Consider the following 13,205-nt stretch of genomic DNA (forward strand, 5'->3'; position numbering starts at 1 on the left):
AAGCACTTCACTTCGTATCAGATTCTCTCTGCACCACCACCCCACAAAATACTCATAGGGAATTCTGTGAATTGTTTCCCCAGATGTCTTGTACACCAGCTGGTTAGGATTAAACATCTTGCCTATGGCACTTTTTAGGCCTTGAGGACTGGCATTTGTGACAATGTGATGAATAGTGTACAATTGTGTATACCCCATATGTTTAATATAATCTAGGGCACCAGAAACACTGTTAAATCCATGTACAGTGGTGACGAGGGTTAGAAGAAATCTACAACAGCTATTCTTCAAGCTGGAAAGTTACAGCTCTAGAATCTCCTTTTTTCAACAATATACTCAGAAAATATTCAAGACCTAAATGTTGAAATTTTTCTATGTCTCTGATTTTCTGTTAAGATTTAGCATGGGACTGCTTGCAGAATACAAAGTGCTAGCAAGCACTTCACATCACATAAGAAAAGTGACCAGAACTTTGCAAGTACAGTGTTGGTACAATGGGTACAGTCAGACACCAACCCCACTGTGAATGGCAACCATGCAAGTAGCACAAAGCATCTCCTCTGAAGGAAAAACTAAAACCCTAACCAAACACTGTTTTGTTTTCACTTGCACTAAAACACTCTATAAGACAGATTTTCACGGTAGAGTTCTGTCTAGATTTCAAAATGTGCATGTGGCTTAAGCCAATAGTTTACTCTGAATATGGTTTTAAGTAGCCTGTTCAGATGAAAAAATTCCTGTTTGAAGGACTTCAGTTTTTTGTTCATCTTTCATATAAAGATCTTGTGAATTCCTTCATTACTGGAGAAAGTACTTTAGACTTGCTAATTAGTGGAGGGCTTCAACTATCTTGAAAGATGGCACATTCTCCTCTGACAAGACATAAGTGTTTCAGCAAAACACATGGCAACTTCTGAATTTTGGACAAAAATATAACCCTCAGACTTCAATTACAAACTAACTTCTTAAAAAAAAGAAAGATCTCCCTGAATACAATAACTGACAGCTACAGCACTTTTAATACTGCTTAATGGTAGCCATCGGCACACCAACTTATTTTGCTCATACGCTACTGTTTAAAGTGTCAAAGATTAAATATCTAGTTAGATTCAAGACTGGTCTTCTGAGAATGCTTCCCATTCTGAAAAACATGTTTTTCTAACAAGTGCAGAAACCTGTAGTATGAAAATGTTTTCCTACACATTCATATTTACTACCTGGTAATAACCTGAGCATGGCAGTTTTCTGTTATCAGCTTTATTGTTTGGTGTCCTTCAAAAAAGTTGCAAGAACATTTTAAGACACATGAAAAGGAATACAGCAACCTTATCCATAATCAAATGCAGTGATTCAGCTCACTGACACTGAAAACATATCATGCCAAAATGAGTTTACTGCTTGTATGATGTTTTATGAGAATTCCAGTGTACAGTAAGAAAAAGTTTAATAAGATGCTTAAGTTGATTTATATAGTCCTAAAAGAAATAATTTTCCAGCTCTTTATGGCTGAATGTAAAAGCTCTTTCCCAATATCACTGTCGGGCACACAGAGCTAAGCACATTAACTTTTACCACTTTCTAGGACCGCTGTTTAGAATTTAAATCTGTAATACTGGATCTACAGTACAAGCTTTCTTTTTAAAAAAGCTATCTGAAACAGTTTCTTGCATTTCTAGAAGTGAGATGAGGGCCTCAAACTTACTTAAACTCATATGAGGTAGGTAAAACCATTTGTGATTTGATCTCTGAAACATAATTAAGTGTACAAAACCAGATGCATTAGTTTTGAATAATGCATCTAGTAGTTTACAGAACATCAGGTAGTTTACAGAAGGAAATAAGGTACATTTTGCTTTCTATGAGAAAACACTGTCATGGTGTACACATGCAATTATGCAACTCTTGGTGGTATTTAAGATCTGATGTCAGCTGCAAATGCAATTTACACTTAAAGATTAAGAAACTTTTGGATTAAGCTTCAGTTCAGCTGAATAATAAAGCCATAAATAAATTTCTTACTGCTTGGAAATTCCCCTTGCCCAACCTTCTTCAAGCAATCAAAAACTTAACCCTTTAGGTTTTCTCTCAGCACTATATAAACAATTCCAATTAAGTAAAGAATGTTACTCTTCATTAATCTCTTCTAGTTCTTCTTTATGGGATCTTCTTCAAGTAATCAACCAAGACACTTGAAGAGAAATTACACTACACAAATTAGCAATCAAGTACATCAAGTAACAGTGGGTTTTAATGGCAACTCTTCCTTTGCTTCCTTTTATCTAATACAATAAACCGAGCATCTGCTGACTTCCTGCATTTCACTAGAAACGAAGGTGAAATGTGCACTAAAACATAATGGTGTGAACATAAAAAAATAAGTAAATCAATTGTCATGCCTTGCTGTCTGGCTGGTAATTAACACATAAATAGAGGTCCATATTATTGTAAAACCAATCTAAACAAACACTAGACTGGAAGTGTGATGTTTTGAAGCTAAGAAGTGGGGACTTCAAGTTGTCAAGCTAGGTAAGTATAACACACTCAAGGTACATTGACAACAAACAAAAAAAAACCAATACTCTTAAACAACCTCAGCTCTGTTCTCTCTACCCTCACTAACCTGAGCAGGCTTCCCTGGGACAGCAGATTTGGCCAGTGTAATGAGTTAGATAACAAAGTATGTAGAGTAACTGGGAGTGATGACCTCTTACAATTTCCCAGTATTATTAAAAGATATGAATTTATAGTCCTATAGCACAAACAGCATGCTTCTTAACAACTCTTCGAAGTCCTCATGAAGTTCAACAAGGCCAAGTGCAAGGTCCTGCCTGGGTCAGTGAAATCCCAAGCACAAATAACAGGCAGGGTGGGGAATGGATTGAAAGCAGCCCTGAGGTGGAGGATTTGGGGGTGCTGGTGGATGAAAAGCTCAACATGACACGGCAACATGTGCTCACAGCCCAGAAAGCCAATTGTATCCCGGGCTGCATCAAAAGCAGCATGGCCAGCAGGTCAAGGGAGGTGATTCTGCCTGTCTACTCTGCTGAGACCCTACCTGGTGTGCTGCATCCACTTCTGGGGTCCCCACTGTAAGAAGGATGCGAACCTGCTGGAGCAAGTCCAGAGGAGGGCCATAAAGATGATCACAGGGCTGGAGCACCCTGCCTATGGAGACAGGTTGAGAGAGTTGGGATTTTCAGCCTGGAGAAGAGAAGGCCCTGGGGAGAACTTATAGCACCTTCCAGTACTTAAAGGGGGCTGACAAGAGAGCTGGGGAGGGACTCTTTACAAGGGCATGTAGAGACAGGACAAGGATTTAAATGACTTAAACTGAAAGAGTAGGTTTAGACTACATATTAGGAAGAAAATCTTCAAATTCTTTACTGTGAGGGCGGCGAGGCACTGGAACAGGTTGCCCAGAGAAGTTGTGGATGCCCCATCCCCAGCAGTGTTCAAGGCCAGGCTGGATGGGCTTTGTGCAACCTGGTCTAGTGGAAGGTATCCCTGCTCAGTAAGGGGACTGAAACTAGATGCTCTTGAAGGTGCCTTCCAGTCCAAACCATCCTATAATTCTATGATCCTATGAAGGCAGATCATACATAAGCAATGCTTAATTTTGTCAATCACCACATAATTTTCTATTCAGGTTTTTTTTACAATTTATGAAAAGGGCTAGAAACTAGATTGAACTGAACTGCAAGTTTAAAAAGAGTATTTCAGGTTGGGGGCAGGGTTGTCATTCTTGCACAGAGAGTATTGTCTGTTATAAATGAAGACCTCATTAGAAAGGAAGCACTGAGTGTACCATGCAGTACCAAAACAATTACTTTGTTAATATGCAGATTCAGTGGAGCCAAATTTGAGTCTTGTACTAACAATAGTGCCTGGTATCATTAGACAAAGGAATATTTGCAGTCAAGGCAGTACATTATAAAAGGAGCACAAATACAAGGACTTACATTTATCCACAATTAGACTGCAAGGAGACAAGACAATCTTTTGGAATTTTAGGCCACCAGCCGTTAAAACTAATGACACACAAATATTGAAATTTTATGTTCAGTGCTGCTGTTTCACTCCACTCCAGATACCTCCTGAGGGGAAACTACTTACTTGCATAATTTACCAAAACCACAAACACAAAATGCAGTTCCATTTAAGCAAATAAGTCTAATAAGTAAGAAACAAACTTACTACTTTTGTTCTTGAGGATTGACGTGCCGCTCTAACATTAGAAATGCTCCTTGAGGTAGCTGGAGTTGCCAACGGAAGAGTAGTAGAAAGCTGAGGAGGACTGAAGGACATTAAAGGCAATCTGGTATCTCCTAATATGGACTGCTTGGAATTGGAATTTTTATTAGTGAACCTCTCACTTTTACTGTTTCCTGAATCTGCATTACCAATCTCTGTTTTCTCCCCATTCTTGACTCTTCTCAAGCAGTCCTTTATTGTCGACTGAGTTGCAGGCTGACTCAACCAGCACAAAAAGAGTTCATCTACCTTCATCTTCATTGCAGGTTGCAAAATTTTCCCAGGTGACATTTTCTACCAGTTTCCTTGTTTTCTTTGTTCAAATTCAAAGTAAAGATTTGACAATCATCTAAACATTCCACTTGACTTTTACTGTTTCACAGACTTCACGGTTCCTGTTAAGAAAAATATGATTATTAAATCTTACAGTTTTACCCAAGCGTTGGTATTTATTCCCTCAAGATACCACCAGGAGTTGAGAGTTACATTCTAATATGTGATTTCAACAACACTTTATAAGTGTTACCCATTAATCAGTCAGATTCAATTCCAAGAATTTCTTCTAAATAATAGATAACTTCTTTTAAAAGCATGTTGCTTAAATGATGGAGACTGGACAAAAAGACACTGCACTTGGACTTTCTCAAGAGATATCTAACAAATATCCTCTAATAATGTGCTAAACCCCACATGTATTACAATGAATAAGACTTGACTTGCACACGCTAAGAACTAAATGTCTAAGTGGTTTACGTAAAGCCTTGATGATAGAACAAGAAAGATTTAAGAAGCAAGTCTTTCAGTCAAGAGGTTTAGAATTAAGACTGAAGGTTCAATTTTCATTCAGATGTCTGTGCTACTGACTTAAAATCCTGCAATCCCCCCACAGGATGCCCAGCTGAATACCCAAAGCTTGGTATCACAGAGTCATTCAATATTTTAAAAACTGATACTTGACATCCACTTTTACAGTTTTTCAAAACCAATGCAAAACCCAATGTGATTCAAGAATTGGGAGTATGATTTCAAGTTCAGCTACTCAACTGAAACAAACAGAATGTATATTTTTTTTTTAGAGAGAGATAGAGGACTGGAATGAAATGCTAACAGAATCAAGTTACTATCGAGATCTGGTACAGTTTAAACAAAAACTATGCTTCCTCATGTTTGCTTTTGTTTTTGTTTTTTTTTTAAAGCCTTTGTCAGTATTTGATCTACATGCATAAGGCAGCAAAGATGTATGGTTGGGCTCGATGACCTTAGAGGTCTCTTCCATCCTAAATTATTCTATTCTATGATTCTATATGCCAATACTTTGCTGAAGAAGCCTTAAAATAAGTACCTCAATTTGGAAATGAATAACATCTAGCAAACGAACAATACTATTAAAAACCAATGCTCATCCTCATCCTGTGGCAGAACTGGAAGCCCTATAACACCGCATCACTTAAACTGTCGCCACTCAGCAGTTTAGTTACTCCACCTCTAAACCTGAAGGTCACGTCGTTTCGCTTCCTTTTTTGTCAGACCAACACCTTCACGGCACCCGCGGCTGTGCCCGGCCAGCCCCGAGCAGCAAAACGTGTGAGGAAACGGCTCTGGGGAAGGGCCAGCCCGGCGCCGCCCCGGGAGTGGGGAACCACCGCCGCCACCGCCACCGCCGCCGCCACCGCCACCGCCACCGCCACACGCTCGGTCCCTCGGGCCGGCACCTGCCCCTAGCAGCAGCTCAGGGGGGACGTGGCTCCGCGCCGCAGGAGTATCCCGAAAGAGAGACACCCACCCCTACCCAGCTCCGCCGCCACAGGAATGTCCCGAAAGACAGACACTCACCCCGACCCAGCTCCACCGCCGCCCCTCCCGCCGCCGCCTTCAAACACGCGCCTCCTTCCGGCCCGGCCCCGGCGTCTCGCGAGAGCGCGGCCCTTCCGCCCCGCAGGACGCGGCGGCGGTCGCCATGGTGACGGGCCGTGGGGAGGCGGCGGGGCCGCCCCGCCTGTGTCAACCGGTGGCCCCGCCGCCCCCTGTGCCGAGCTCAGAGCTGAGACAGGGTCTCGGTGTCTCAGAGCTGCGGCAGCTCACAGGCTGCTCCTCACTGGCTGGTTTTTTGAAAGGAGCTGGCAAAGTGATGGGGAGGCAGACGCCTCCTCAGCGAGTTCGCTGACGACACAAAGCTGGGGCGAGTGGCCGATACCCCAGAGGGCTGTGCAGCCCTCCAGAGGGACCTCGAGAGGCTGGAGAGATGGGCAGAGAAGAACTGTCTGAAATTCAACAAAGGCAAATGCTGTGTCCTGCACCTGGGGATGAGTAGCCCCGGGCACCTGTGCAGGCTGGGGGCTGACCTGCTGGAAAGCGGCTCTGAAGAATCACAGAATATGCGGAGCTGGAAGGGACCCACAAGGATCATCGAGTCCAACTTCTAGCCCTGCAGAGGACCATCCCCAAGAATCACACCGTGTGGGGTGCTGGTGGACAACAAGCTGTCCGTGAGCTAGCAGTGTGTCCTTGGAGTGCATTAGGAAGAGCATTGCCAGCAGGTCATGGGTGGTGTTCCCCTCTGCTCAGGCCTGGTGAGGCCGGATCAAGAGTGCTGTGTCCAGTTCTGGGCTCCTCAGAGAGACGTGGAACTCCTGGAGCAGGTGCAGTGGAAGGTGACAAAGAGGATAAGTGGACTGGAGCATCTGTCTAATGAGGAGAGGCTGAGGGAGCTGGGCTTGCTCAGCCTTGAGAAGAGACGAATGAGAGGGGACATGATTAACGTGTGTAAGTATCTGAAGGGAGGGTGCCAAGAGGATGGAGCAGGGCTCTTCTCAGTGGTGCCAAGCAATAGGACAAGAAGCAACAGCAAGAAACTGATGCACAGGAAATTCTGCCTGCATATGAGGAAGAACTACTTTACTGTGCAGGTGACTGAGCACTGGAATAGATTGCCCAGAGAGGTTGTGGAATTTCCCTGGAGATACTCAAGAGCTGTCTGGATGCAATCCTGTGCAATGTGCTGTGGGATGATCCTGCTTGAGCTGGGAGGTTGGATCAGATGACCCACTGTGGTCCCTTCCAAACTTACCCATTCTGTGATTCTGTGAAAGTGTGTGAGGTGTTCCAGCTGTTAAATGCTGTTAAAAGGAGAACACTAAATGCCAGTTCTACACAATTGCTGTGATTGCTGCTAGTGTTATGGGATTGCAAATGATAGGATGAAAGGAGAAGTGGAGGCAGTAACAAACAAAAGAATAATCCCCTTATTAAGTGAACCATCTGTGCCAATCTGTTTACAGCCTTTTTTTTTTTGCACTGGAAAATATACACTGGAAATTTGTGGCTGCCAGCCTTCAGGGGCACCCCTGTGAGGCTTCCTAGGTACACTTGTCAGTGGAGTCTTAGATAGCTGAGCCTTGCCCCATATAGTTCTTTTCCTTGGTATTTTATACTTCAGCATGTCATCCGTGTTTTTACATCAGATCCCTACTTCCACTACACTGAATTTTGCTTTTGTGGTTTTGCTCATTTGCTCATGTTTATCCATTTTACCATTCTGCCACTTCCTTTACTGTGAGAGACACTCCAGGTTTCTGACAGGTTATTATCACAAATCCTGGGAACGTTCCTACTGTGCAACTGAGGCTGTACCAAAGATGATACCAGTTGCATGTTACAGTGGTTTGAAGAGAGGGCTTAAAAATGCAGACAAGATTAATATAGATTATGTAAGTGAAGGAATGAGCTTGCTTTCTCATGTCTGGAAGCTTGGACAGAGGGCACAGAAATGAAGGGCTGAGGAGAAACAAAAGATGAGATGCTGCGAGAGAAATCCAGAACAGTACAACACAATTATGTTTTGATAATAGCATAATTACATTTTTGTAGAAACAGAGTCATCTGGCAAAAAGCAGTGTAACTCTTCTAAGTGTACCAGAGAACTTTGACTTACTGCTGTAGACACCGAAATATATTTTCACAAGTCTTAAATGAGATGCTGCTTTCCAGAAAACCTGTAGAGTGGTGAAAGTCTCCACTTTTTGAAGTAGAGCAGTACTCTGTTTCCTGCCTGTTGGTTGGTGAAGCTGGAAAATGTGTTTTTGGAAAGCTCAAGTGGACAAAACAGCATAACTTTAAGCTGGAGTAAAACATTCAACATAACACAGAGGAAGCAGATGTCAAAGTAGGGATAAATCTGTAAATATTATGGAACTAGCTTTAAAGCAGAGGAAGAGAAAACTCCTTGTTATGGACAGTAGCAAGATTTTTGGCTGAGAACTGAAGGCTGAATTAAGAAGACTGATAGCAGAGCAACAGACATGGAACAAAGAGTACTTTTAAAACATTTTTAATGCCTTTGAAGCGTTCCTTTGTGATGGTGTAGCCATCTGTTGATTGACATGTTGAAGACAGGTGGCAAGAAGTGGATCAGAGAGTGACTTGACAGAGTTGTAGAGTTGGATATCATCTGTGTAGAGATGATGCCCTTTGTTGAAATTGTCAATGAGATCTCTCAGAGGAACATGAGAAATAAGAAAAAAGAAAAGAAAAAAAACCTATGAGAGATATACACAGTCACAGTGTTCTCTCATGCATGTTAGTGTATATTCAAAGCAATTCTAATTCTGACTTTATTAGAGTTTGTCATGATTAACACTGGTATGAGAGAGGAATCAATTCCATGCCTACTGTTAAACAGAAGACACTTTGGGCTTCCTCACCAGGTTATACCAATACTGGCAATTCACACAGATATTTTGAATGTGTCTCTGAATGAATTAGGTCTACTTAGCAGTGTATTCACTGCTAGGGATGTGTGTTTATAGAGATAGAGGAGTCCAAACTTGGCCAAAAATGGAGAAGTACTAAAGTTGGACCTCTTTATTCAGATCTTCCACTGAGAATTTAAGCTTGAAATTCCTTTTTGACCACTATTTCCATGTTCTTGCTGGCATAGTGAGTACAGAAACTGTACCTTTCTATGTTACTTTCAATGTAGGGAAAACAAAAATCTGTTCTAGTGTCTTACATTTTATGTGAAATGTATCTACCTGGTTTAAGGATGGGCTCCTTTAAAAATCCCCTGAATAAATATTGAATAATAAAGTACTGAGTGTGCAACATCCAACTGATACCTGAAAGGTTAGTGATGGGGTTACACTTAGCATTGTTGTAAAAGACACACACTACACTTCAGGTAAGGCACTTGTTAAACAAGTGCAAGAGAGTGGTGTATTAATATAACTCATGCCAATTAACGACAGGAGTGCTTGGGCCTAACAACACAGTGCAGTGGAGTTAGTACACCCATGCTAGTATATCCATGTAGCACAGTACTTCCCCCTGTACAGTGTGGGGAGCTACTAATCCTCACGGAGAAGCTGAAGAGCCACATGAGCTTCTAGATCTTGTTGTCTCTGTTGCACACAGCTTTTTTCTGGCTTTATTTTACTGGTCTTATCTCAGAAGGTGATTAGCAGTACTGCCAGTATACACTCCTGGCTAAATATCAAGGTCCCCCTTTGCCTTTATTTGTCACTGTGTGCTGTTCATAGGGAATATTTCTGTTCCTAATCAGCATTTTGCAGTGAAGGCTGGGCTTCTTCCCTGATAACCTTGGGTCTCTACAACTTGGATATATGGGTATTAAAGAGGCGTCTCCACACCCTCTGTACTAGTGGGAGTAAAACAGCATTTCTAAGGCCTGATTAATGTTATCCTGAGGTAAACATGTAACCTAGATCAGAAGTGACATGATTTAAAAGTTCTGTTCCTCTCCACTATTTAATAGGAATCTCAATTAGTATCTCAGGTATACACAACCACATTTTAGAAGTCTAAAGTTAGATAGAATAATGTGTTTGGAGTATTATATTTACTTTCACACACCTGTGTTAGATTTAGTCTCATCTGGTCTCAAAAGCAGAGTTGTCATAACTCAACAGAGTGGGAGGTTGAGGTGGAACACAAGCCTGAGATCAAAATGCAGTTCACTGCAGGATCTTTATGAGTCCTTATTCTAGAGCTTTTCATATGCCTTTGTGCTGGTTTTCTCTGGGGTAGACTTATTTTTCTTCACAGTGGCTGGTATGTGGCTGTGTTTTGGATTTGTGCTGAACACAAGGTTGATAATATAGAGATGTTTTTGTTATTACTGAGCAGTGCTAACACAGAGCCAAGGCCTTTTCTGCCTTCCATACTGCCACTCTGGTGAGCAGACTGGGTGTGCACAGGAAAGTGGGAGCTGGGACAGCTGACCCCAACTGACCAAAGGGATATCCAATACCATATGACATCATGCTCAGTGGGAGGAAGAAGGAGAAAGGTGGGCATGTTTGGAGTGATGGCATTTGTCTTCCCAAGTCACTGTTATGGGGGCCTGCTCTCCTGGAGATGGCTGAACACATGCCTGTCCATGAAAGCAGTGAATTAATTCCTTGTTTTGTTTTGCTTTTGTGCACAGCTTTTGCTTTTCCTGTTAAGCTGTCTTTGTCTCAGCCCATGAGTTTTCTCACTTTTACCCTCTGATTCTCTCCCCGATCCCGCTGGTGGGGGAGTGAGCAAGTTGCCTGAGTGGGGCTTGGCTGCTGACTGGGGTTAAATCATGACAGCCTGTCATATAGGGAAGAGAACTACAGTACCTCTTTAAACTGTTGCCTTTTCATCAGGCTTTTTCTTTTGTAATGTGTTTATAATGCTTTTGCTGACACATTTCACAACTTTCAAATTTAGGCATCTGAAATCTGGTTCTAACCTATATATAAGCACTAAAATAACTGTCCTGATTTCCCAATGTGCTAACTTAGTAGGAAGCAAGTGTGCTGAATGTCTCTGGCAAACCAGTCACTTTTATTTAAGTTGCTGTTATTGAAAATTTTGGCCAGAAGAGCTTATTGAGGTTGTGCTGCCAAGGTGACGTTCCTTCTAAACCTGCTTATGGTATGCAGTCAGACAGACTTCACTCAGGAGAGTGTCAATGTTTCTTTCTGCTAAGTGAAAGATAAAGTCTGGGATACTGTCACTAAACCAAAAATTCCTAGTCCTGGTACTAATTTTGGGGAAGCATGGAGAGGACATCGGGTGCCTTGCGCTGTCTCATTTAAGCTGAAAGGAAAGGCTAAGAAAATGGTAATAACTGGGAAAGCCTTAAGCTATACATCCATACCAGCTAACCAGGCCACTCCATCCTTTCTTGCAGCAGCTTACCAAAAATAGAGCTAGGATGGTGAACTACAGGTCATATGGCCTCCAGAAGTAGCATCATATGCAGACAAAAAATGTCAGCAATGCTGACTTGGTGCACGTGTTTGGCAGCCAGCAAAGCTCTCAGAAGAGCATGATATTGAGACTTTAGGCTTGTATTTTCTCTGTCTTCCACCACCTTGAGGTGGAATACTGCAGCAATATAGGATCTGGTTATTATCTTGCTGAAGTACAACTCTTTAAGAGCAAATCAGAGATAAAATTACACAATGCTTTGTAACTTGCCAGCTTGTGTCATGAGTAGAGGCATTTAAACACTCTGTACTTGAAGACACATTTTGTTTCCTCCTTATCACACACACCGTGTAATTAGATTCTAATGCCTTGTCACTGGCTATCTCTTTATGGGAGCAGTTGGTTTAATGTGGGAACATTTACATCTCTGCAAGGAAAAAAAAGAGAGTATAAAATGTAGATGCTGTAAGAACAGGTGCACTAGAAGGCAAAGAACAAAATTGGTTTAGCAGTTGTTTGCCATCATGTTTTTAGATTAATTCCTGCTGCATATCACTGCAGGGCTAGCAATGAACAGTTCTGGTACATTTTACTGAATTACTGTCGGTGTGTTGGTTTTTCTCCCACAGGGGCCTTGGGCTGGGCAATGTTTAACAGCAGTCCAGATGTGAAGGCTGGTTCCGCATTAAGTCACCCTGATCTTCTAATCCCAGGTTCACATACTTCAAGTGCTGTATTTTATCCAATGGTTTTATCTAGCATTGTATCCAGGTCACATGGAGTTTATGAAAAACTGCTTGAAATGCAGTCTCCGGGGTGATGTTTAACAAGGTGTGCATGAGGATGTTTATGGGGTGTGAGAATGGGAGTCCATTCATTCTCCACGTTTAGTGTTACTGAGCCCAGTTCTCTTCTAACCTTGTCCTGGTGCAATCATTAAAGGGGAGAGGAGACTCTGAGCTATTGTATGCAGCATCCTGCAATGTCTGCCAGCTACTTGTCTGCTACCATGCCAGGTACTTGGCTCTTTCATCTCCGTCACCTGGCTAGGACCCAACCAGAAGAACTGAGACCTAAACTTGTTTTGGGATAGAATCAACTTTTCTCTATGTTTCATCAGAGCAGTCTTCATTAGATTATTGAGGGGGCAGTGTAAAACACAGTGCCTGTACTCCTGTAGTGGATTTCTGTGGCTGGATTTTGGTAGCAGGGCGGAGGGGGAGGGGTGGTGCGCTACAGGGGTGGCTTCTGTTAGAAGCTGCTAGAAGCTTCCCCTGTCCTGTGGAGCCAATGCCAGCCGGCTCCAGGACAGGCTTCCTTCCACTGGCCAAGGCCAAGACAATCAGGAGTAATAGTAACACCTCTGTGATAACATATTTAAGAACAGAATGTATTGCACAGAAAGAATTCCAGCCAGGGAAGAGCGAAGTGAAAACATGGGAACAACAGTGCAGACACCAAAGTCAGTGCAGAAGGAGGAGCAGGAGGTACTCCAGGTGCTGGAGCTGAGGTCCCTGCAGCCCATGGTGGAGCAGCTGTGCCCCTGCAGCCCATGGAGGACCATCGGGGTGCAGAGACCCACCTGCAGCCCCTGGAGGAGCCCATGCTGGAGCAGGTGGATGCATGAAGGAGGCTGTGACCCCGTGGGAGGCCCAAGATGGAGCAGGGTCCTGCCGGGGACATGCAGCCCGTGGACAGGGAAGTCCATGCTGGAGTTGGTTTCTGCCGGGTAGGACTTGTGGCCCCTGTGGGGGACC

General features: G+C 42.9%; 1 protein-coding gene across 2 annotated transcripts in view; it reads right to left on the bottom strand.

Annotated features, from left to right (window-relative positions):
- The window catches only part of PPP2R3B (protein phosphatase 2 regulatory subunit B''beta), a 47,971-nt gene extending 41,764 nt beyond the window's left edge, over positions 1 to 6,207 (bottom strand). Inside the window, exons 1-2 of one of the 2 annotated variants that reach the window (XM_027643032.1) lie at positions 6,085 to 6,207; positions 4,195 to 4,646 (exon numbers count right to left, since the gene is read on the bottom strand). In XM_027643032.1, coding sequence (XP_027498833.1) covers positions 4,195 to 4,542 — 348 coding nt within the window. In that variant the 5' untranslated portion in view covers positions 4,543 to 4,646; positions 6,085 to 6,207. The other variant, XM_027643041.1, reaches the window with a different exon arrangement.
- Positions 6,208 to 13,205: the final 6,998 nt, after the last annotated feature.

Source organism: Corapipo altera, unplaced genomic scaffold, assembly GCF_003945725.1.
Source record: "Corapipo altera isolate COAL_440 unplaced genomic scaffold, ASM394572v1 0, whole genome shotgun sequence".
NCBI lineage: Eukaryota > Metazoa > Chordata > Aves > Passeriformes > Pipridae > Corapipo > Corapipo altera.